Here is a 24,611-nt window from a genome sequence, read left to right as displayed (position 1 = left end):
GACTCCCTATTCTGAAGTACTATCACAGGACCAGTTACTTCTGTAGAAGTTTTTTTTTGGGGGGGGGGGTTAGTTGCTGTAATACCTAAGTTTATTTTCAAGCCCACTTACAATTTTTTTCCACCCGAGAATTTGCGAGGCACAAGAATAATTAATTAATTAATTAACAAATTAAGCGTTTTTTACTCTGGCACATTAATGTGAGCCCCTTAAGTGCCCAAAAGTTTTGGATTTTCGTTAAGGGAAAAGTTTTAGTTGCATCTTTTGTGCTAAAGCCTTCTGGCTGAGTTCCAGATTTGTTTTTATAAGTGAGGGGGAGAGCAGGAAAATAGGAGCCAATTAAGATGTTCTCAGTGCTATCACGTAGAGCAGCGGCTCCAGTCTTTGAAGTCTACTGTTCCCCTTTCAGGAGTGTATTTATCTTGGGTACCACCACGTTTCACCTCATTTTAAAACTACTTGCTTCTAACATCAGATGAAAAATACAAATTTCTCCCAACACACTATTACTGGAAAATGGCTTCCTTTCTCAATTTGCCTTATAAATGTGTAACAATTGGAACGTACGTCTTGTATTTCCGTGTCCGTGTATTCTACGCAGAGCTCTATAAAAGAGCGAGTCATGGGATTGTAGTTTGTCCTGAGGTCGATAATACTTTTATGTAGATTGTTGTAAAACTATGCACATGTGTAAATGAGTTGAAGACCCCTGTGTACCCCCTGAGGCACCCGTACCCCCCACGCGTACAGAACCACTGACCGAACCTCTAATGGCTTTCAATTTAAATAAGGTAGGCAAAGGTCACCTGGCCACCTTGTTTATCCTGGGCAGGCTGCACTGCTGTGTATGAGCTTCAGGGGCAAAATTATGGGGAGAGGGGGCAGTCTGAGGCGGCTGTTATCCCGACCACAGGGTCACTTTTGGCATTTCGGTTTTGTGACTTGAAGGATTCAGTTGCATCCTCCCTGCTGGCAGTTGAATGCCGAGCGCTAGCCCGTGAATATCAGACTGCGGTATTGTGAGCTTCGGTTTCTGTCTCCTCAGGCTGCGGTTGCTGGTCGAATCCCAGCTGGCCCGGACTCGAGCTGAAGTAGGAGGAACCGCTGTCGAGTGAAAAGTGCCCATTGTGTGATTGATGAACTCTTAATAGAACCAATCTCCCCCTTCTTTCCTCCGGCCCCAGCAAGGCCCGCAGCCTGCCCGCTGCTACCGCTCCCTTGGAAATGGCGAGTTTTTGCCTGACCAGTGATGAACTCCATAGCTAGTGTCCAGAAAGTGTCCTGGGCCAACGCCCCTCTGCGCTAGCCGCTCCCACAGCTTGTAAAAATCCACAGAACTTGCGGGGTCAGAACTCCAGAACACCACGTGCTCCGACCGTCTTTGTGCCGCCTGTCTGCCCCAGAGCTATTGTTCCTAGCAAGGGGCTTCAAAGGCTCCCCTGGCTCAAGCCAGCGTTACAGGGAAACAGAGCAAGCCATGCCCCGCAGTTCTCGGAGAGCATTTGCAGGGGCTTTCCGGGGGGGGCTCACTGGCGGTGTTTGGAAGTAGAAAGAGACAGGCACGAACCGTGACCGGCGGTATCTGTTTCTTTCGTCTTCAGGCTTTTATTTAACTGCTCAGATACCTTTGTTTAACAGCAACAAATCCAGGGGAGTCTGTTGCCGAATGTGAACCATAAGGCAGAATGTCCCCAATTTGCACATTGCTGAGCGTGGCTCGGCCAGGGCCCAATCAAGTCTGAGCTCAGCGATTCGGTGGAGCCACTGGCGTGAGTCCAGACAGCAAGACTGGACCTTAACAGTGCCCCTTGTATGCCATAGGTGCCTGTTCTCCTGTTTAATTCTCGCTGAATTAATTTTTGCCCGTGAATCTACCTTCCAACCACTGTCAGAGGGTTTCCTTGGTTTTCCACCAGGCTGGCGGAGGGCAAGGAACCCAAGTCTGCTTTGTGAGCGGCTTTATTACAAACAATTCACTACCAGGGTTTCAAAATTAGCCGCCTCTCTGGAGTCCTGTCTCCATCAATAACTTTCGCAGGGTTTTACAGCTATGTACATGCGTCCTCTGCAGCTCTGACCTTATTGGCACACTCTTAATAGAGGGGTTTTAAGACTGTTTGGCAGGGTTGTCTCCTCCAGCTTCCTTTCTAGGTTGCTGCTGTGCACATGATTTGATAGTTATTTTACCCCGATCCCTCCTGCTATTTCAACTCCATTCGCCAAAACTTGCCCTGTCCATCTTTTAAGACCTGAGTCCAGGCCAAATCTGCAGCTGTCTTTTCAGAGAGCTGCGAAGGCTGTTCCCTCATTCCACGGGGCCTTCGCATTGAAAACGAATGGCAGCTTTGGAAGCCAAACAGCACAGACACAGGACTGGGGCGGGGGAGGGACGTCAGGGCTTCCAAATCTGGAGAGCTCCCGCCAGTTGGAGTGTAAGGCTATTACTGATGCTTTCTTTTAACCAGCATGCAAGGGAGCTAATTATAAATCCATCTGAGGGAGACTCAAAGCATGGTGATCCCTGCAACTCTAGACATTTTGGCGATGTGTCTACAACAGATACAAACCTCACATATAAAATCCTAAGGTTGTAAAAATCCTCCGGGGGGAGGGGAGGAAAAGTTTTCCCTCCTCACCTATATGAGAGAACGGTTTCGTGCATTATTTCTTTGTCCATGGGCTTACACTGTATTTTCCTGTTCAGCATGGTAGGCTGCACTTCCACATTCAAACAGAAAGAAAGGGTTTCCAGAAGAAGAGGACCACGTGACAAACCGGAGGCCGGGGTGTAATGACTGGCACTTCCACGTTTATTTCTCAAACAACCATTTACAGGCATTGTGCCTATAAAGTATCGAGGCAAATTAGCGAGATTCTCACAGAGATCATGTCAAAGTCCCCAGCCAAAGCTTGGCTATACAGATAGGGATTTCTCTGAGCTTTGTCAAATACATCGGTCCTGTGGTACTTTACAGATATTTCAGTCTGCACCCGTTTTTCACCAGCCCCGATCACGTCCCCCCGCCGACAGGACATTTAACCAGGGGTTGCAGAAAAATCTGCCGCTTTTGCAAGGGCCCCTGTGTTGAATGTAAGCTCTATAGGAGTTGTGTCCAGTGAGACAGACCAAGGGAATGACGAGTAGTGAAGGTGGTCAGTATCTTAGGCGTGCTAAATATGCTAAATATCTTGCATAGTGCCTGGTTACCAGCCCGCAGAGCTTCACACATCAGTTCTGCGCCTCTGCCTCTGGTTTAAATGCCCTTAGCTGGGGAGAGGGCATTGATCTTTGCAGTCCCTGCATTCAAAAGGAATTTGCTGGTAACGCTCAAGGGGTATCTGCCTTTATACTTCCAGGATTTGGTATGGAGGCGGGTTCCCCTATTTCTCTTACTCAGTTCTGTGGATTGTAATGGAGGCTTCGTGGCCTAACTGGATGACGATGTGACAATAATAGCAAAGCGTGAAGTGTGCTCCGGAATCTCAAAGGTCTCCTTTATTTTTGTTGGAATCAAGACTCTGAGCAGACTTTGTACAGACTGAAAATGATATTTCAGCCCAAAGAGCATTAAGCATCATACGCACCAGCCCAGCCTTTATATCAGCCTCAGCATACAGGCATGCCCCGGTTAGTCCCCCCGGTTAGTCCCACCGAGGGCGCCGAACTAGAGTGTAATCAAAAAACAAAAAGCACAAACCACCCCGGGAGGAGGTACAGAAAGGTGCAATTTCTGAGTTCTCTTTCCCTGTGCTCTCAGTTTGGAATAGTAAATAATTAGTGTATGAATTATACTGGGCAGAAAGTTACCAACTTCCCTTCCACAATAAAGATGATTTTCCGCCCCCCATTTATTGACTTCAGTAGCTCCCGGTGAGTTTTGCTCTGGACTATATGCACGCAATAGGATCAGGCCCAAAACCTTTTAGTATGGTGTGGAACTTAATCACAAGTGGTCTCCGCTATCAAAACATCACATTGTTCCCTGAGATGCTCCATATTAAGTAACTTCCTTTCGCAGGAATTAATCCCTAGCAAATCTCTCCTCTTCGCTCAGTACATAACGGGCACAGCCAAGAGCTATTACGTAGATCGCGTGGAGCCTGATCCAAAGCCAAGTGAAATCATGGGGAGTCGATTCGTTGACTTCAGTGGGCTTCGTGTGGCTTTAAGGAGCCGGATACGCACCTAAGCCATGTTGGTCTCTCTCTCAGTAGCCCGTAAGAAGGGGTTGAGTTTTCAATGTTCGTGCACTGTCGCTGACTAGCACTGCGCCCGGCCTTATTGAAATGATGCCGACACGAATTTAAAAACCAACTTCAGCCTCCTTGACCTCGCTCGATGCTCTAAGGCTATTGGTTTCGATGGCGCCGGGGGAGGGTCCATTCCTGGAAATAAATGAAGGTTTGGGAGCCTCACACAGCTCAGCCCCGGCGCTCGTGCTTTGTTTGATTTAGGCTACCAAGGCTCGGAAAACTAATTGCGTGCTCAAAAGGAGCGGAGCGTGTGTTGGCTGGGAAAGCGGGCTCTGTAACGTATGACGTTTTAAACGGTGGCCCATGGAAAAGGTGCCACAGTGCCCCTCTCAGATTGCAGGTGCCTGTACAAACACGGTAAAGACGCCAACAATATAGACAAGGTTCCATCACCTCTCCTAATTAGGTTGTGACCAGGGGTACATACCGGCAGAGTTGCCTCCTACCAGAATAAACCAGAAAAAACGGAATGTATTTATCACATGACCCCTCTCCCACCCCACCTCCCACACACAGCAGAACATTTGCCCCCAGGACATACAAAGAGATGATGTACCAGTGCTCACTGGTAATATTGTGTTTTTATTCCAAAGCAATTTCCTCAATCCTCCCCCCTTTTACGGGGAAGTGTATTTATAATAATTTCCCTGGCAAGATGAATTTTAAGGAAACTAATCATAATATAACCCGGCTCAGAGGCTATGTGAAGTCTAGCCCATTAAACAGCAGACAATGCTTAGACTGTAGACACTCACAGACTCAGAAGATGCACGTTGAGTAACAAAAAATACTAACTGGGCTCCACCTATAAATCAAAAATGCATAATCGGTGTACACCGTGAAATATACTTTAGTCTGAAGAAAATAAAATCATCTACATGTGCCAGTTCAGTTTTTTTATCTGTTTCCTGCAAACTGTAACACAAAGCATTGCATCTGTAAAATTCACGCATAAAGTTTATTACTATTTATCTTATTGATTGTTCATTTAAAATATTAATAACTTAACTGAGGGAATAGTCCATGAGTAAATTGTCATAGAAAACAATTGTAGGTCTCTCAGTGGTTAAAATATGTCTTCGATCAAAGTAGTTTATTCTGATTTGTTTACAGATCTACAACACGGATATTCAAATCTGCGCGGGGAAACGTTGAAATTTAACAAAAGGATACACTTCTTTCCTCGGCGTAACGTGACATTTGAAAAATAACACAGAGGAAAACCGAAATAATATTTCGGATCATTGTTGTCCAGCGAAACACAACTTATCAGAAAATAAAGAGTTTCTACGTTGACCAGAACGTTAAATATTTTTCACACTAGGAATTCCAGGTCTTGTCATCAGAGGATGGAGCAGGGGCGGCAGTTTACTTGTCAAACTAAAAAGTGATGCGTCGGGACGATTTTGCTGGGAATACAGAAGATGGGAATCTTAACTGAACACTTTAAAAAGCGATAAGAGAATAACTTTTTCCCGGAAGAACACGTATGGTTACTGACACTGCTAATACCATTGCTACGTTTACAAAACCGTTGTGAAGCCGGCAAGAGATTAAACACAGCCATGTAAATAAACAGGAGGAAACACGCTTCTTTCTATTTTTGTTGTGTCTTTTGTGGCATAGTCTGTGCATGGCAGTAAGGTTTGTTTTCACAAGAAATGTATCAGCGTGTACTACAGAACATTACAAGAAGGGAGATACTTTCCTAACTGAAAGCTATTGTGGTCACCTCGGAATAGTTTCTCTCCACTGTACCTCAGTTTCTACTCTTAGCGGTTTTCTTTCATTTGTAGATATTTGATTGTCAATTTTCTTTCATTTTTTAATATGTAAAATTAAGCTCGGGCTTCCGATTATATCTAAAAAAATTTATTATACGGTTGTCTTTATACTAACGGTTAAATAACAAAGGAGACGGGCAGCTGTAGCTCGGATTGCTATGGAAACCCTAATTACATTATTCCTATTGGACGGTTTCTATTTTTTCCCGGTTCTTAGCTTTTTCTGTTTCAGATAGCTAGAATTCAGTGCCAACAAAGTATCCCACCGGATTACCGTGTGCAAGAGTAATCAATAAATAAACACCAGCCTCTCGGAGGTTTTTGTATGTAGAAGTTTATCCCAAACAAAATGGCCGAGCGGTCCGCTTTGCAACTTGCGTTAGTGAAACAGACACTCCTCCAACTTAAAAAGGTGGCTTATTTTTTTTTAAAGCGAAATAGCTGTTCGAAGGGCACCAGACAATATGAAATAAATACACTTTATAACAAGGTGTCAGGGCTTCTTTGTGTGGTGCCACAGCTTGTTTTACTCTATTAAAGACTTAGAGTCTTAATTAATCCTTACATCAACTACAAACACCAGCCACTGTTACAACTGTTCAAAACTACTCTCTCAACTAGTTCAGACCAAATAGACTAAATAGGTGAAATGCAATAGTCACCAGGGACCTGAATCAATCTCCCGAAGTTATGGTGAATAAACTCTACAAATATCCACATAAATACAGTAAGACGAGGATAAATAATCGATGATACAAAAATGGCTCGCTTAAAACAATAAATACATATCATTTAGTTCAATGCAATCCTTACATTACTGAAGAATTCATAAATTAACTTCTCTGAAATAAGTTTATAGGCAGGCAAGATGCCAGCGTTCACAATTGGGCTAAAAAACACCTCAGCATGACGCGCTGCTAATACTAATTGAGCTAGAAGACTTACCTTCAAGTACATCATTACCAGATTATTAGTCCCTTGGTTTGCAGTATATTGCACTGTCATGCTTTACACAGCTAGAAAAGAAAGGATCCTTTTCACTGACTTACTTAGAGTCGCAAAAAAGAAGATAGCTGCTAGGGGAGACAAATCCACTAATACTGGTGGCACTCAGAGGAAAGTAACACGGTAACGTCAGAAAAGTGAGGTAATTTAAACGCGAGTACATTGCGCGCTCTGGCTCCGTCCCAGTCCACTACAGATGCGTTAGTTTGGGCGCTTCTTGAATCCTTCCCTGAGACGTGTGATGAGAAGTGAGATCTGTGTATGTAGGATGAGGGTCACAAGGTCCATGGTGATGGTTGCCGGGGATCTGAGCGGCGCAGCTGTAGTCCACGCTGGCAGATGAAGGATGGGAAAGATGGCCGATGTTGAACATGGGGCCAGAGGCTGGCATGGAATCAACAAAGTTGCCTCCGACATACACCGGGCTGCCCTGCAAATTGGGATTGGCAAAGCCGCCGCTACTTTGCATGGTGTGATGGTCATACTCTGCTCCCGGGTATCTTTTCTGCTGGGGCAAACAGCTGCTGAGAGGTGCTGTGTACGCAGCCAGGCCATACATGTTTTGCTGGGATTTGGCAAAGGATGTTGGCGAAGGCGCATCGTAGCTAAGACTATTGACTGTTGGAAGCTGGCTGGAATATCCTACGTGATTTGGGCCGCTTAAGGGTGGACTTCGGTCAGGGGACTGTCCTACGGGAGAGTGCATGATCCCTTTGGCTTTCTGGTCTTTTTTGTACTTCATTCGCCTGTTCTGGAACCAGATTTTTATCTGCCGCTCCGTCAGGTTCAGGAGATTGGCCATTTCCACTCTGCGCGGGCGGCAGAGATAGCGATTGAAATGAAACTCCTTCTCCAGCTCCACCAGCTGCGCGCTGGTGTAGGCGGTGCGGACCCTCTTGGAAGCCGGGCCCGGGGGACTTTTGTCTTCGCAGTTTTCTCCTGCCGAAGGAAGAGAAACAAACACAGGTTGAGGCTTTACAGGCCCTGGCACAGCCTCCCGCTATGGGCCGGGCAGGGATCGAGAGATTGTTTCGCGCAAACCAAACGAGCACCAGCCACGCTCCCAGGTCTGAAGAAGCCAGTGGCTTCGCTAGCGCCAGGAACGGCCGCTGGGCGCCCCAGGTCCGCACAGACCCTGTCCTATCCAACCCAGGCCAGAGGTTTGCCCAGCACCGGATCGAATCCGATGTATTTTGGGTTTGCTTTTCCCTGCTCTCTTCCCCTGGTGGATATCCACCACATCCATGCGTCAACACGCACCCGCAGAGTTGATGTAACATAGCCCTCGAGAGGTTGCCAAGATGCAATTCAAAGTAAAATGAGACACAACGGGCAGGGTAGAGACTGTTTTAAGCGAAAGAGGGTGTCAGAGATTACTGATGATTTCACTATAACCTCTCTTCATATCCCATTAATTCACGATAAGGGTGCAAACTATTCTGGCTTTGTATAACGCTGAGAAACCCCTCAAGGAGCTTTTAGTGGCATCAGATTCAAATCCCTCTGTCCACGCCTCTCTCTCACTCGCTTGCTCGCTCTCCCTGACCTTACGCCCGATCCTGCTCCCAATGTGCACAAAGTCAGCATTCCTATTGTTTCAAGTGGGAGCAGTCCAGGCTCCTTAAACCGGATTCTTTATCCAGGCTCTGAAGCAGAGGTGGAGGAGTCAATAGTAAGGAGCAACACTGGATAACGAGGAGTGAAAATAAATTAGATATTGCGGGATTTGTGAATATGCTCGATTTCACTGAATGGAGAAAGAGGGGAAGGGGCGTCCCTTTCTTTCATCCCAAACCGGAGCAAAGGAGAAAGGGCAGGATTTAAAACTTGCTAACAAGTGGATTGGCTTTCTCGCTTTGAAATCTGAGGTCAGACTCCCACGACCGGGGAAAAGGTTGGGGCTCTTCCGAGGGATGAGTGCTAGGAACACCTGGCTTGAGTTTCAGTGCTTGTGCGGTCTACGTTTCTAAAAGCTCCGTCCTGGAAGCCAGTTCGGAGCGAGCGAGAGCTGACAGATTGAGGCGTTTAGACGGAGAGGGAGGAAATGCTGCTTTTCCCTGCACGCCAGACAGCGCGCAGGCCTGTGTGCCCCACATCGCAGCGCAGCGCCTCCGCCAAACGCTTCGATCACAGCGGGCGGGACAAGACCCCGCAAACTCCGGGGCTGCGGAGTTGCTCTTGACACGGGCACAGGCCCCGAGCCGCAGAGGACTCGATTTAGGCCCTCGCTCAACGTTGCCAAGAGCCGCAGCGTGGAGCCTGCTGGAGATCTGAGCGCCCCCCACTGTGCCCGGCGGGGCGGGGCTCTGGACGGGCTGATGCGTGTGCTGCTTAGCGGACCTGGGGGAGGTGATGGGGGGAGCTAGGCGGGGGAGCGCTGTACCTGAAGCGGCGCAGGTGTTTTTCTGCTTGGAGTTCTGCCGGGACTCTTTCATCCAGGGGAAGATCTGTTTGCTAATGGTGGCGGAGGAGGAGCTGGAGGAATTGGGGCCGCCTTTGGTTTTTTTCGGGGGGGCCGCATTGGTGGGGTTCGGTGGGGAAGAAGGGGGCAGCGCAGGCGGCTGCTGCTGCTCGCCTAGACCCGGGGGCTGACTGCTTGCTTGGCCGCTGCCGTTGGTCCGCATGCAGCTGCCATTCAGCTCGCTGCTCTTATGGGCTGGAGCTCGGATGGGAGCCGAGCTCTGGATGGAGCAGGCGGAGCTCGGGTAGTCTGTGTCCAGAGCGGCTTGTGGGTAAGGCTGGTGGGCCGAGCTGTAGCTGTAGGCGTCGGCTTTGCTGTAGGTGTAGCCCCCGAAGAGCCCCGAGTTATCGTAGTACGCGGTTTTCTGCATCTTGCTCTCTGGGATCGCCAAGGCCTGGGGACCCTGCTCAAATAACATTGACTGGGTCCCAGCGGCTCACGTGTTCGGTTTGGGCCACTCACTGCCTAGGAAGCCACCTGGGGGGAAAGCGAGAGACACAAAAGGAACTTTCATTAGGAGAACGGGTGTGATCTCAGAGCGGAGGGCTAGAAGGGATCGTCCTGACTCCTGGCCATCTTGTCTGGCCTCCTGCACCTGGCAGGCCTCAGAGCCTCACCCACCCGCTCCTGCCGCAGGCCCATCAACCCTGGCTGAATTGATGAAATCCTGCAAGTTACAGGAGAACGTGCTCTTTGCTCTAGTTCAAACCAGCAAGTGATCACTGCCCCACCTGCAGAGGAAGTCTGCTGAACACCCCCAAGATATCAGGCAGACAGACATCTCCTTTTACATCCCCCTCCTTAGAAACACACATGTGTATACATTCGCTCACGTGCTTACATCTAGACTCGTGCGAACTCATTCACTCAGTTCTGCGCTTTGACACACCGACATACTAAGATTTGGCTAGTACACAGATTCCTTTCAGGGAGAGAAAAGAGAGAATAGAATGGATTAACTGACTAGACTACAGAAGCTACACTGAACACAAAATGGGTGAAACATACATTAAATGCCTTTAAAAATAATCCTAATCTAGTTGAGTAATCAGCCAGATCCTTCAAAGTCTTTCTTGAGGTTTCCTTCTAATCAAAAAGTATAGATCAAATCCCAAGTGAAGGAGTGAGCATTGGATCCATCTCTTTAAAATCTGAGCAGATCCTCTGATAATGGCAGAAATAATTTGGAACGCTCATCTAATTGCGAATAATTAATAATTATTCTCCCCGTCTTTAGGAACACAGTTAAGAATTTGTTTCATTTACTCTTTTTTCTAGAGTGTTTTTTTCCCCAACTTTGAAATGACGCTTAATGCTTCTACCTCAAAATACCTGATCCATTAACATAAATTTATTAGGCTTCCAGTGAAAAACTGGGAAGTTGTACTGTCCCACTATACCATTCCCTCATATATCTTTAGATCTTGTTTTACAATTCCAGATGTATCGACAGACATTAACTACTGTATTTTTGTGCATTCTATCCATACATTCTTCCTTCATGTTTCACAGAACGTGTTCTAAATCGACATCTCGCCTTTCCTCTTTCTCTTTATTTTTCCACCATCACGGTCATATTATCATTCACTTTACTATCATATATGAGTATTTCCATAATATGCATATTTGGTGACCCTCCTGTACCATTTTGGTACTGTATAAAGATTAACCCACCTCACTTCTTTCCCTCCCCCTTCCCCCCCAATCTTTTTTTCTGTATACGCAGGCGCAAAAGTGTGAAAGAGGCCCCAGATGACATGATGGATTGAACCAGAATTAGAACCTTAAAAAAACCCCAGAAAATTCCATCTCTATTGTAAATTCTGTCTCTTTTCCCTGCGAAAGATTCCTAAGAAGTTAAAGTATAACTAACGCCATTCACTAACTTAAGTTTGTACTATAAAGAAAACGCTTAGGTCAGCTACTCTATCTTAACTCTTAGATTAATTTTACCCTGCTCAAAAATCTTTCACCCAACGTTTCTTGTTAGTTATTGTCAATCGAATCAACCTGAGACCATTAATATGGTTTGGTTTTCATTATAAATCATGTTTTGTGTGTTAGCATGCAAAACTTAATTCAGATTTCAGTATTTTCCCATCAAACTGGCAAGTGTATCCAAATGAAAAGTTCTCCCGGTAATGAATATTTTTGAATAGATACAAAAGCTGTATACAATTTGTTGAATGTAAATCTGTATTTTATCTTTTGCAAGGTAGGAACTAACACGTAGTTTTGATAAATGCAGTGATGGGGTTGCTACAATTTCTCTACTGGTATTCTCCGTGTTTTTATGCATTTAAAAATTTGCATCTTTTATCCTTCTGCCAAAATAAATTACGGGATATTTCACCTGACAATAGTGTCAGTACTTGAGATATTTGCAAGTGTCTTTTTTATTGTCTAAACTTATTTATTACATGAAAGTAGTTCTAAAATATTAAAGGAATCTCTGTTAATTGTTATTCTTCAAAATCAACATTTATGCAAAGCCATAGTAATGTGTTACCTTTAATTTTATTTGTCTGCTGCTTCCCCAATAGTAATTTGTACAACTAAATAGCATTGTTATTCTTTCTAAAAGTGAATAGAATACAGTATACAGGACTATGTAGCACTTTAAAGACTAACAAGATGGTTTATCTTGTTAGTCTTTAAAGTGCTACATAGTCCTGTATTTTGTTTCAGCTACACCAGATTAACACGGCTACATTTCTATCACTAGAATACAGTACACATTCTAAACTAAGATAACAAAAATTCGAAGTCACTTTAAACTGATAGGTCCTCCCATCCCCTCTTAAATATTGCTTTACCAGAGAAGTTATTTTCTTTCATCAACATGAGCTGATATCATTTTGGGAAACTAGTGGTGGTGGGGGGAGAGGGAGAGAAAAAGGCTTTGCCCCAAACCCACCCTGAAGAATGCAATAAACAGAGGCCCAGGAAGTAATAATGAAAGATTTATTATGAGTGCTAAGAAAATACAACGATCCAGACGAGACTATAATTTACTTTCTGCAAATCATCCACACAGTTAATAATTTTCTACCTTTATTATTTACGTTTTCTGGTATAGTCTGGGCTGAAGCATTTGCTTAACACAACATAGGATTATGCCTATTCTTTTATATACCAAATAAAATATAGTTCCCAAAAGAATACATGAAATCTTAAAAAACAGTATTGCTGAAAAACTGTTAAAAGCCTTATTCCTTTTCTGAAATACCAACTGCTTGTGAACTCTGCTTGAACCTAAAAAGGAGGCAATGGGCCATAAATCACACGGACAATGCTCGACTGTTTGGTGGCTCATCTTTTAGATCTTTTTTTTTTAAATCCTTACACGTTTTGACTCTACAAGCGCACTGCATAAGGCGGTGTGTTTGTATGTAACACCAAAGCACAGGCTCAACACTTCTTCGTTTGACCAAAGACATTCTGCAGGAAAGTAACTTCCAAATGGTTTGCCAGCGTTGTGGGGGGTGGACTGAAATGCACTAGGGCCAGGCAACCACAAAGTAGCCATGTCTGTGTTGCGAGTTCCCCTTCCTACTAGTCAGAGAGGTTAACCTCATCTGAACCGTTATACATCACATATGGTAATAGGGGTCTTTGTCCTGCCACTGTTTTCCAAATGCCCGGAGGCTACAATGCAGCCTACAGTTATATCTGGAAGTCAGACTAGGTATAAGAGATACAGGATTGTTAGACAAAATACCTGATTCTCCCACTCACACGCTCTCACCCCCACACTCACACCCACGTGTGTGCCGAATTACAGCAAAGTCAAATTCTGACAAGTTTCCACTCTCACAATTGTGTTCGATCCGAAACCCAAACATATTCATATTAAGCAGTTCTCTACTAATACTTCCACTACACTTAATTCTGCTTAGGATCAATATCTCATATGATACCGAATAAATAAAAGGCAGTATGAGCGGCCAGTGGAGGGGTTATTAAGCAGCCGGAGCTCTCACGGTGCATATCAATGCACCTGTCACTGTGGTTTGTAACAAAATTTATGACTGCTAGCACTATGGCAGTAAACGCTTCAGTAAGGAATGAAAAGGAAAACACTTCTCAAGACCTAGCACTTTCAGAAGGGTAGAACAGGCTGCGCGTAGGAGGAAGACCAGCAAAAGAATTCCCTACTCCGCAATTTTTCCTTATTTGCAGCCTGGAAGGGGACATATATATAAAGTAGCTAAACAGTTCCCTCCTTTACTGCTTCTTTCTCAGAGCACAGGCTATTTTCCTTCACGTTGCCAAGGATTTCTGAACTCCTTCTGTGCTTATCTGTTGTTATTTTACCACCTCCCCCAAATCACTTTCTACTAATGATCTTTGGATTTGCTGGAATAGAGTTTACCATGCGGACGGATAGACTGCAACCAGAAGACTTCCAGGAAATTAGCTTCCCCTCCCCCCAATTTTTGTGGGAAAAGAGTGACTGATGTAATTTGATCATGGCTGCCACTGATACTGAAATGTATTCTTGTTATAGATTGTACACAATGGCTCACAGAGGGAGCCGCGTTTTAAAAGGTGTATGTTCTGTTTCTCTTCCAGTGATTTAAGACGCTGTGAGCCACCTAATAGCACTGGTAAATCGGGATCATAATGTTGGTCTGTCTGTCTGACCGATATCAGAATTCTTCTGTAGAGACTAAAGGTCTATCTAAAATACTATGTTTTGAAGCTGTAAGATTAATATTTGTACCCAGCCTTCCGTACATAAAAGCATCGTTCAAAGGTTACGAGCTTTGTAAGAGCCCGATCCAATTCCCACTGAAGGTGCTGACAACTTCCCATTCGGTGGGAACAGAATCGGGAGCAGTATCGGTCCGAATGTGGTTTTATTAAATGCTTATTTTGTTTTCTATTGCTGTTTAAATAGGCGTAATAATGAGCTACTTTAAATGGGGCGAGAGCATTTTAAATGCTGCTCTTTGGGTGAGATAGCTTTTACAGTAATAACATACTTTGTGTGTGAGGTACTGACAACGTTATTAAGCAGAAATAGATTTGAAAATCGATGATCAGTTAGCAGGTAACCTCTGTTACCATACTCTAAAATGATACACTTTCAAGCATTTTTGTTCTTTACATATGGTAAATTACTCGTGGCAACTACTTCTGTAGCAAGAGAGGTGGCAAATCTATAGAGACGAAAATAAAAACTCACCACACTTATGTTTTTTCTTGAATTTTGACTTTAACTCTTTTTGTAGGATCTTCGGAGCCCTTTGGAAAATCCGTTGGGACGTGCCTGAAACAAAAGTGAGAACTTTCAGTGGAAGCTGTTTTGTTGTGTACTTCTTTCTTGATACATTTTATAATAAATTCACGCCTGTTCGGTAGCAATTCTCTTTGCCTCCAATTCCACATCAGCTCTTTCACTTTACAAGTCACAGGTGCTTCACATTTATATACTAAGCACACTTGGAAAACCCTTTGGTTTTTTTATACGGTTCCTCGGCAAAACTTTACAGAGGCCTTGATAGACTTTTCCAGACAACACAGTGCATACAGCGCGGGAGGGTAGCGCTCACGTAATTAGAGCCCCAAAGCCTTGTAACCATTTGGGCGGAACATTGGACAAAATAGCTCCAACTCGGATCGAAATAAAAACCAGTTCCACATTCTCACGGCTTCCTGAACACTTCCAGCACCTCCCCAAGTTAGTAGCTACAGTACCAATGCTCTTTGCCTCTTAGGAAGAGGAAGTGCAAACATGGCAATTGTGATGTAACTTTTCCCCCCTCAGCAAAAGGATTTAAATGCATCTCGCGCTGTGCAGAGTCAGTGATAACGGCAGGCATGTAGCATAGGTAAGGAAGAGCATGCACAAGTCTAACCATCACACTAAGAAGAATGGAAATTTTACTAGAAAGACCCCGGCGCCATTACCACGGCGCTCATACATTATGGATAGCTGTGGTTATCTCGGGTTTGTCACAAGAAGTAAAACCCAGGCACAACACCAGTGCACAGCTCTGCCCCTTCCCTTCTCCTGATCCACGGTTTAAGGAAAGAGGCACACAAATTACTTGCAGCTCCCCTTTACATCCCCTAGTTAAGACGCACAGAAAACTAAGATAGACACTTCGCCTGCTGCATCTGCACAACAAATATTTGGGGCTCAAACGGAACATTTTGCGTTTCCCTTTTGCAATGTGTCGACTAAGGAGTCTGAGAACATTCGTGCCAGAAAATCCCCCACAAAGAAGCCCGGGTCATTATAAAGACGATATCTAGCAACCATAAGCCTTTGAAATGACCTTTGGCTTGTATAGCAATAACTCACCACTTAATGAACAACCAACGGAAGCGCCTCCAATAGCTCACAACATAACAGAGCTTGCAACTTTCCACCAAATCTTCTCTGTCCCTATCCAAACCCAGTATGGTGCAGCATTCCCCTTCCAATTCACCTTAATTTAGGCTGGCAAACTGAAGTTTGGGAAGTGGAGCCTCATCATTACACACGATGCTCTACCAGGTTCTCGGTCCAAGGCCTGTCCCGGTAACGTCTTATATAATATATTCACGTGGGCGTACGTCAACTTTAAGCGCTTTATTTATTTTTTTTTAGAACGGAGTTCATTAGAAATAGTATTTTACAGTGTGTAAGAAGAAAGCATAAATTCGGCACACCTTAGCTTCTGGCCGGAGAGATCATAATATTGTTATCAAGTCATTGTTATCCGCTGTTGATTGACCTGGTAAGTTTTCATTTTGTGTCTAATTAATTATCGACTTCTGATCCTTTTTGCAGCGGCACTACCGCCTCACCAGCAGCTCAGTGATGCCATCCTGATTCTAGAAATGGGTCTCTTTGGAGCCCATTTTACAAAGACATCTCTTTGATCCTAACTCGAACAACATCCGAAGTTTGGGTTTCTAAGGCTCTGATGCTTAAACACGTTGGCTTTGTGCTGTCGTTAGTGGAGCTTCGTCAGAGAAATAGAACTGAGCTCTGATAAAAAGTTGCCAAAGATAAACCTCAGGAAATCTTTAGAACTATCCAGGCATGGACCCAATATAGGTATTATTGAAATTTTAGGTGAAGTTATAAGTGAGTGCTTCCATCGAGCCAAATGAAATGCTGCTTGCAGTAATTGGATTCAGCTGACTAACTTGGCAGGCCAGCAGCTTGGAGGCATACAGCTAAGAAAAATGTTCACTGCCTTTACGTTCTGATCGAGCAGAGCACACGCAATTGACAAAACAACTTTCTTTCCTTCTGTTCATTGTTCTGCATAAATATGGATGAGCATCTAAAATGAAGGAAGAGTTAGCTGCCTAAGAGATAGAAAGACTTCTGTTCAGATTTTGTCCGGCACTGCCTTCTTCTGGTATCCAACACAAAGCTTGGATATTGTATTTTGCTAGTTTCGATAAAGGTAATCGGAAACGCTATTCCATAGTTCATGCATTTTAAAAGGTAGAAAGTTATTTAAAGCACGGATTTTGCATGTAGTGGAAGGTGCTATTTTAAATAGCAAGAAGTTGAGTTAAGGTTTAAACATGTTTCTGTGGGATCCATTCACTTTTAGTAGCCAAAATAGGCATGAATATTGTTTGTATTTTCTTAGTTTTAGATGCAAGTATCCAGTACACATTCCCTCGCTTACCACGCTGGCCCATTTACAAGTTGATCAGACTATGGAAATAGACGTAAAGAAAACTTTCGTGGTATATGAATGGCAAATAGCACTGTAACAGCGCGTGTGACTGAAATAAATAAAACCACAGTAGCGCGGACAGCAATACAGGAGCAAATGATATATATGAGTCAAAGGCTGAGGAAATAGGTGAGTATGGAAGATCATTTGCTAAGTGCATTTAAGAACCCTATGTGGAGGCTCCCTTACCGGTGAATCTATTTCAATGTGTAGAGTACAGATCAACCCGGCTACATTCTGCCCACCAGTCGAAGTCAGAGATTTAATAGGATGCCCCATAATACTCTGGCAGTAACAGTACATGAAAAAGTTATTTTCTTTTATTTGTTTAACTGTCATTTAATACTTGAAAACAACCAAAAACAGGACCGGGGCAAACAAATTCTCCCGAACGTTTGGGAAGTGTGTAAATTTCCGAAAAAATAGCATATACTTAAGACAATACTGCTCTAAACTAGATGGAAACATATTTCTAGACATATTTTGCAGTCAGATCACCGATGACTAATAAATTACACTTAGTCTCTGACTAAAGGCGATAATGCAGACCTATGGTTAAAGGTTCCATTTTGTCATGCAATTGCTTACCTGTGTATCCATTTATCATAAACCTGTGGTCCTCAGTCTCAATATCTGTGCTTGCGGTTGTTAGAATAGATCCTTCCCCCTTTGTCTGCAGACAGGACTGTCCTAAGCCTGATCTTGCGGTTTTACAGACATTTTCCTACACCAGTATTCCCGATAGAATGAAAACAGGTTCAGGCTCAACTACCAATAAAAGAGGGCGAGTGGAATTCGGAATTTGTTGTTGTTGTTCTTTTTAATTCACAACAACCGTCCTTGGCAATCAACTCCACGGAGTAAAAGGAAGCAATTGGCCGGCGATTGCTTTGTTTTGGTTTTAAATCGTGCGGCCATTTATGTTTTTTTTTTTCAGAAGGGCAACAGAAACCCCTTTATAATCAGAAATATAGGCGCTGCCTTAAAATACAAGCATATTTGTTCACGTGATCCTGAGAGCAGATTGTTCTGATTGAGGCTGGAACTTTCACAATGTCCGTCCTCTCTAAACCCCCCAGAATGTACATGCCTGGGAGTATTACACAGGGATCCAAAAGCCCCCTTAAGCTTCCTGTGAAAGCAACGCAGCAGTCCAATGCAAAACCGCCTCCCCTTCCAATAAAGACCAGGTTCTAGAATTGTTTTAGGTACCAAAAGGCAACAATTCCTTTCCGACGTGTTACAAATCCCTTTGGATACATTGATCTTTTGGGTAAAGTATTTTGAAGACCTTCTCTTCCTAGTTGAATCAAGTATTCTTAGAGCTTTTGGACAAACTGAACTATCACAGCAACCTTCAATCCATGAACACTCTGTACTCGCTATTCTATTAATCCGTTTTCTTTGTGGGTACCACAAATACACGGGATGTTAATTTGAATGGTAGTTTCTTCAGTCGTTGCTGATCAAACGACTCGTTAAATCAACATTGCCTATAGAAGATGAAAAGAAATTTGTATTTTCTGTAACCGAAAAGACGGTTTAATAAAAACTCTGGCCCACAAATGCATACTGCAAAGCTGTCTGAAATGTTCTAGGTTTTATTAGTATGCACTAATTTCTGTTTTCTCCTTCTCTATAGGGGGAAACATTTAGGTAAAGTCGAATATTTCAGTTCGGAAGATTAAAGAAGCCTTAGAAAAATCGTCTTACTTTTCTGTTTGTGCACTGATTCTGATTGGGGGGGAGGGTGTATGTACATACATATACATATGTCTGTGTATATACACACACGGATAGAAAAGGCACTATATGGAGAACACGTCCTGTATTTAATGAGTGTATACAAATGTTCTGAAATCAAATTCTGTAAAAATGTATTTTAACTCCTTTGTTTGATTACCTAAGGTGTCTGTAGATATAAATAAACCACACCTAATCTAGGATCTGCTAAGATTTCATTACCATCCAAAGCATGGAGATCTGACAGTAACGTATTACCTTACAATACTGTCTATAAGTGTATTGTAACATTTATCTAAATTACTCTGCTTTTCCTGACTTTGCAAACAAGTTATAAAAAGATTGCAGTCCTCTTACTGAAGCACGCGTTCAAGGTAAACGATTGTTTTCGACTCCGCATTTATAATGTTGTATTCGTTGGAAATGATGTACCTGAATCTTGCATCAAGTAAAAGGCAATTGTTCTTCGAATAATTTCCTGTTAGACATACGTTTCTCTATCAGTGTCTCTGTCTAAAATCTAGCTGTATTGAGTCAGAGGTATGTATGTGTGTGCCTGTGTCTTTACATACATACATACATACGTAAGTTCGGAATAGTGTTTGCACATTTTCTAATGACGAAAGTCTCGTTTGCTCGTTACACAAAAGTGAAAGTGCAAAGTGCGCCATTAATCAAGGAAAGATCAAGAGGAGGGAATAAGAAGAAAAATCTCCCTTTTAATGCGTAATTTGTAAATCTCTCTTAGCAAAAGTCACACGCCACCGAGGGGTTCATTTAGGTTATACGGCACCAAGAAACCAACAACTGCAGCAAAAATTAAGAGTTTGCACGGGGCCCGAAAAAGCAATAAAGAAGTGTGAAACTCCAGCGATAGGAAGACTGAAGCTCTGAGTGAATTTGTCTCCAGTAAAGGATCTGAAGACTTCTCCAGTTGGAGCATATGTTCATAGAGCAATAAAACAGAAAGATTTACAGTCTTCGCCCGCCCCTCAGCAGCCTCGCACCCTTTCAGGAATTACTTACGATGATTTATAACAACAACTCCGGCAATTGTCAAACTGATCAAATATCCCAGGCTAAATGCAGGAATAAACGTTATTATTAAAGCTGTTCAACTTCTGTTCGGGGCCATTTTACCGCGTGTGTTTGTGGAGTTTGGGCTCTCTCTGGGCAAAGAGGAAAATATAAACTTCATTGATGAAAACAAGAGGAGTTATAGGGAAGCAGCGATTCTGGGTTTTAGTCACTACCAAGGCGCATCCCCGTTTGTCATCTTTGAATAATTGAATTAATGTGTTATTGTTTGAATGTATAATTCATAACAGAGGAAACTTTGCCTCTGCCCTGCCTCCGAAACGGAAGCTATAAAAGCTATAATCTGGGTGTTTAGAAATGACTCCAGCGAGGGATAATAAAGAGTATCCTGTTCGCATGCAGTAGTTTCAACTGGCTATGGGGGTTAATAGAGAATTCTCAGCCGTGCGGTCTGTGTTTTATAGCAGGGGAAAACGTGGTTTCTATATACAAGCTGAAATCCTCATTTTTGTATCAGCGTGCTCCGCTGGCCCCGGAGTTGCAAGAGTGTAAGTCTCCCGCAAATTGACCCGAAGACTGGGGGGCTTTTCCTAGGCTTTTTCTATTTTAGACACCCCCTCCCCCGCTCTCCCACCACTCACACAAACACACACACACACACACACCGCAATGCTTTGCTCATCATTTCAGAGAGAAACCGAAAAGGACCAGGTCAAAAATGGGCATTTATCCTAGAAAAATAAAAATAAAATTAACAATAAATCCTTCCCTTTGTGGAAGGGTAGCAATAATGTCTTGGGAGGGGGCGAGAAGCAAGCTCGGAATTCATTATCTGCTGCTTAAAAACCTGCATTTGGGTAAAATTTCAACTCCGTTCTATAGCCTTCTATTATGACGCAAGGAAAAATTTACGACCCTTGCTTGAAAAGAAGTTCAGGCCCTTTTCTCACCATTTTAAGAATGGGCAGCAGATGCCCTGACAGCCAGTATTGTTCCCAGTAAGACATAAGCAACCAGTAAATCTACTCCCATTTCACCACACATACAGCTCTCAGCAAACCCTTGCCTTGTCTTTTGCCTTCCTGTTACCTCTAGGTAGAACCTGTCCGCGCACACACATAAACAAAGGGAGCCTTTGCCCAACATCATAATTTTTCATAAAGTGTAAATCTTTTCCCCTGCATCTAAGGTCACCACACAAGCCTAGACCAACTTCTGACTATTGCATGGTTCCAAATCAGGAAGCAAAGGGTCCTATTTGTCAAGCATTTGACAGCTAAGTGCATTCAGAATTTAAATATGAAGGAATAAAAGTAAAATGTTTACATACCAAGCGTCTGTTTTTCGGCTGCTACCCAAGATATAGGTGTGCAGGGAAAGAGCCTACACCCTTTGTATATTATATTCTTGGGATCTCTTCAGTTTTCAAGTCTGATAGAGTCCTTTGCTTGGCAGATTAATGACGACTCCGTGTTTCTTAAGGGACGTGCTGAATTAATTATTTCGCAAATCACGTGGTCAGGACTTCTAGAAATCTATTCTTATCATCTTCCTTGCACTTTGAATTCTGCCTGTTATGACTATTCCTAGCAAGATCGGTTTAGTCTGGACTGTTACAAAAATCAGGGGAAAGGGATAACAAACATGGCCGTTGGAAGCTGTGTGGCTCTGCACTGAAAGGTCCCTATTTACTGTACTGTACAGTGAGTGGTGTTTGCTATTGACTCTGCCTTTCCTCCTCATTCTTACCTTAACGACTAGTGGTGATATAATATACAGAATTGTATTGATGTATTGGTAGTAACAGGAGGAGCCATTAGATACAAGGCGGTCAAAGTGGGATCATAAAATGGGTTTCAATATCTAAACTTAATGTCTGTGCACTTAAAAGTACACATGCAAGCACATCTTCCCCCTGCATTCCCTTGTATTCCGGGTGCAAGTCGTATTTACTGCGTTATGTACATTTCACGTTGGAAGAAGAATAATCTATTTTTGGACTCATGCCTTGGCCGCTCTTCAAGAAACGCTGTCATATGTGACATACATCTGGGCTAAAAATAGTGCAATCGACCTCTTCTAGGAAGACGTTGTTGTTGTGTTTGTTGTTTCAGGTGCTTATATAAAAAATGAAAGGAGGTGTCTGCTACAAGTCTACAGGAAAGTTCAAAATTCGAGGTTTGTCTTTGATTTGTGTCTGACTGAGATCAGCTGAAATAAATAAACCTAATTAAAAAACCGAACCCATTCCTCTCCAATTTTTAAAGTCACATTAAAACCTTTCACCGCCCACCTAAAGCACACGCCACTTGTGTGAGGTTAAGAGGCAACTTCAGGTGTGGCTCCTTGATACTTATCAAGCATCCTAGCATCCGTGAGCCATTGAAGAGTGGCTTGTTAAATGTAAAACATTAACAAATGGCTGAGGGGCACTTTAACTGCGGCCCGAATGTAAATACAATCTTCGGTTTGTCCCAGAGTCACACCATCCTAGCCAATGTCATTAGAAAAGCGGTTCAAAGAGACACATGGATGGATATATACTTCGGGATTAAACGTAAGCTTCCATGCTTTTATAATGTTATGAAGGAAAGGGCCTGCCTGATTGGAGGATAGAGATCCACGTGATATGAGCAATTTGGTCAAGGTACAAAACAGAATGAGTTTCTCTACCTTTTGTTATTCCAGATCTATTATGGAGGACTTGTATCAAAACTACAAGAGACCGTTAGTATAAATAATACTTTAATCAATGGCAGCAAAACACTGATAAAGTCTATAAAAAGCATCACAGGCTGACAGATATAGTATTGTTGGACAATGCAATCTTATAACAAAAGGCTACACAACGTGATAAGCATAAAGGGACATCTTTACTTCATAAACTATATAACATAACCTTTCAGTAGAGTTACAACACTTCTGACTTTTCTCTGGAGTAAAATGGGGGCTACTAGCAAATTAGTGTTTTTGTTCATCGTGACACAAAATGTACATTCCGGAACCTTCACAACACTGGCAGTGTAAAGAATACATTTTGGTACGCTCGTGCTTCAGTTCAAGTATTTGCAGAATGTATTCATGTGTTTGTAGCCAAGTAAATTTAAACTCCCCCAGTCCTGCCCAGGCTGGACTGGCAAATAGGGTTTCAAGAGCTGAGTCTGAATCAAACATTGGTCCAGAAGATATTAACATTTCAAAAGACAATGGGCCAACTTCTATTCTCAGATATACCCTTGTGTTACTTCAGTAGATTTCAACTGTGGAGGGTGGAAGACCCATCTGAGAGCAGAATTTGGCTCTTTCACTTCAGGGATCCATCTCAACTTAAAAACACAAAAATGAGGGCTGTGTTTCTCGGAGCAAGTTACTTTAAAGAATATTACACAACGGAAGTCAAAGTTGTGTCTCCCCCCCCCAAAAAAAATTAACATGTCCACATGATTCACTATTAGCTCAGCACAGACATTAGGTAAACAATAGCGGGATTCATCTTGAATCCGACTAACCAGAGCTTCTTTTTTTAGATTAATTTCTTCAGCAAATACTTTATTAGTGGCAGCCGTGCAGATTTAACGCTGATTTTAAAAAGAATTAATTCCAACAACTTCGAAACTTGTCTCAGGAAAACCCCTTCCAAATGCTGCATTTCACTGCTCTCCACGTTAGAAAAAAGGAAGAGGGGTTAGGGTCCAAAAGGTTAAGGGTTTAGAGGTCATTCTTCCCGGCTGAAATACAGCTAATCGAATAGAAAATTTGTCCTTTGGATGAACCTGTTTCTGCAATTTAGCCGAACTTCAGTAAAATACCTTTTCAGCTTCTCAACGTGAAAGCGTCAGAGAAAAGACGCCTTTACTATGTATGAACTCTGTGCTTTTTGTATTAGAGACAATGACGCGAATAATGCAGGAATATCCATCTTTAATATCACGACGTGGAGATTCAAGTATGGCCATGTGCAAGTCTGAGAACTAGGCTAACCCTAAGGAAGAACAAAGAATTGTCTCCAGGAGCTAATACAAAAGACCAAGTCTTCTGAGATACTTTACTGAGTTCTAGGGATGAGTAAAGGGCAGAAATTAAACCCTGACCACGGATAATTTTGCTAACTAAATGATTTTTGAAGTTCTTGCCTTTTTTATTCCCAACCTAATATTAAAACATTGTTCTTAGCGTTTTCTCAAATAAAATGGCCAGACACTAGTTTATTGTCAAAATAGTCCAACTAGAATACATTTGGGAACAGATATTGTTATTTTCTATTTTTTTGTATGGATGTAAGAATTTAGGTTACAATAGCAGTAATAACTAGTTAAACGAGCTAGTGCACTGGTACATCCTCTTGACTATTTTCAGAATGCGAGAGCAAAGGACTGATCTTTAAATCCGTCTACATTACGGTGTAAGTTAAGAGAGCAAGTTGTGTTTGCTCAGTTTATTAGCATTTAGCGAAGAAATAAGAAAGGCTCATTGCGCAACAACTTTTCATTGGTGCAAAAGACATCCCCGAACAAATCGAAGTACATTGGACTTGCCCAGCTATTCTATAACATTACATTCTTTCTATAATTAACTTTCTTTCATTACTAAGCGCTCAATTCGAACTCACTTTTCTTCTTATTAACGAAGAGC

The 24,611-nt window shown here is 42.9% G+C and overlaps 1 protein-coding gene and 1 long non-coding RNA gene across 9 annotated transcripts in view; one reads left to right on the top strand and one right to left on the bottom strand.

Moving 5' to 3' along the window:
* Positions 1-5,640: 5,640 nt before the first annotated feature.
* Positions 5,641-24,611, bottom strand: part of HOXD3 (homeobox D3) — a 36,155-nt gene continuing 17,184 nt past the window's right edge. For 4 of the 8 annotated variants that reach the window (XM_075933698.1, XM_075933697.1, XM_075933700.1 and 1 more), the window contains 3 exons: positions 14,696-14,779; positions 9,427-9,981; positions 5,641-7,982 (listed from right to left, as the gene is read on the bottom strand). In XM_075933698.1, the coding sequence (XP_075789813.1) occupies positions 7,234-7,982; positions 9,427-9,922 (1,245 nt within the window). In that variant the 5' untranslated portion in view covers positions 9,923-9,981; positions 14,696-14,779 and the 3' untranslated portion in view covers positions 5,641-7,233. Of the gene's footprint in view, positions 7,983-9,426; positions 9,982-14,695; positions 14,780-15,817; positions 16,083-17,786; positions 21,228-21,309; positions 24,585-24,611 lie in introns of those variants that run through there. The other 4 variants (XM_075933704.1, XM_075933703.1, XM_075933702.1 and 1 more) reach the window with 4 other exon arrangements.
* On the top strand, positions 16,097-18,977 carry LOC106731728 (uncharacterized). The gene is made up of 3 exons (XR_001367991.3): positions 16,097-16,235; positions 17,109-17,327; positions 18,841-18,977. It is a non-coding gene; the product is annotated as an uncharacterized LOC106731728 (long non-coding RNA).

The sequence above is a fragment of the Pelodiscus sinensis genome, chromosome 7, assembly GCF_049634645.1.
Source record: "Pelodiscus sinensis isolate JC-2024 chromosome 7, ASM4963464v1, whole genome shotgun sequence".
Taxonomy (NCBI): domain Eukaryota; kingdom Metazoa; phylum Chordata; order Testudines; family Trionychidae; genus Pelodiscus; species Pelodiscus sinensis.
Note: the sequence above shows the minus strand (reverse complement) of the source record. Positions and strands in the feature narration are given on the sequence as shown.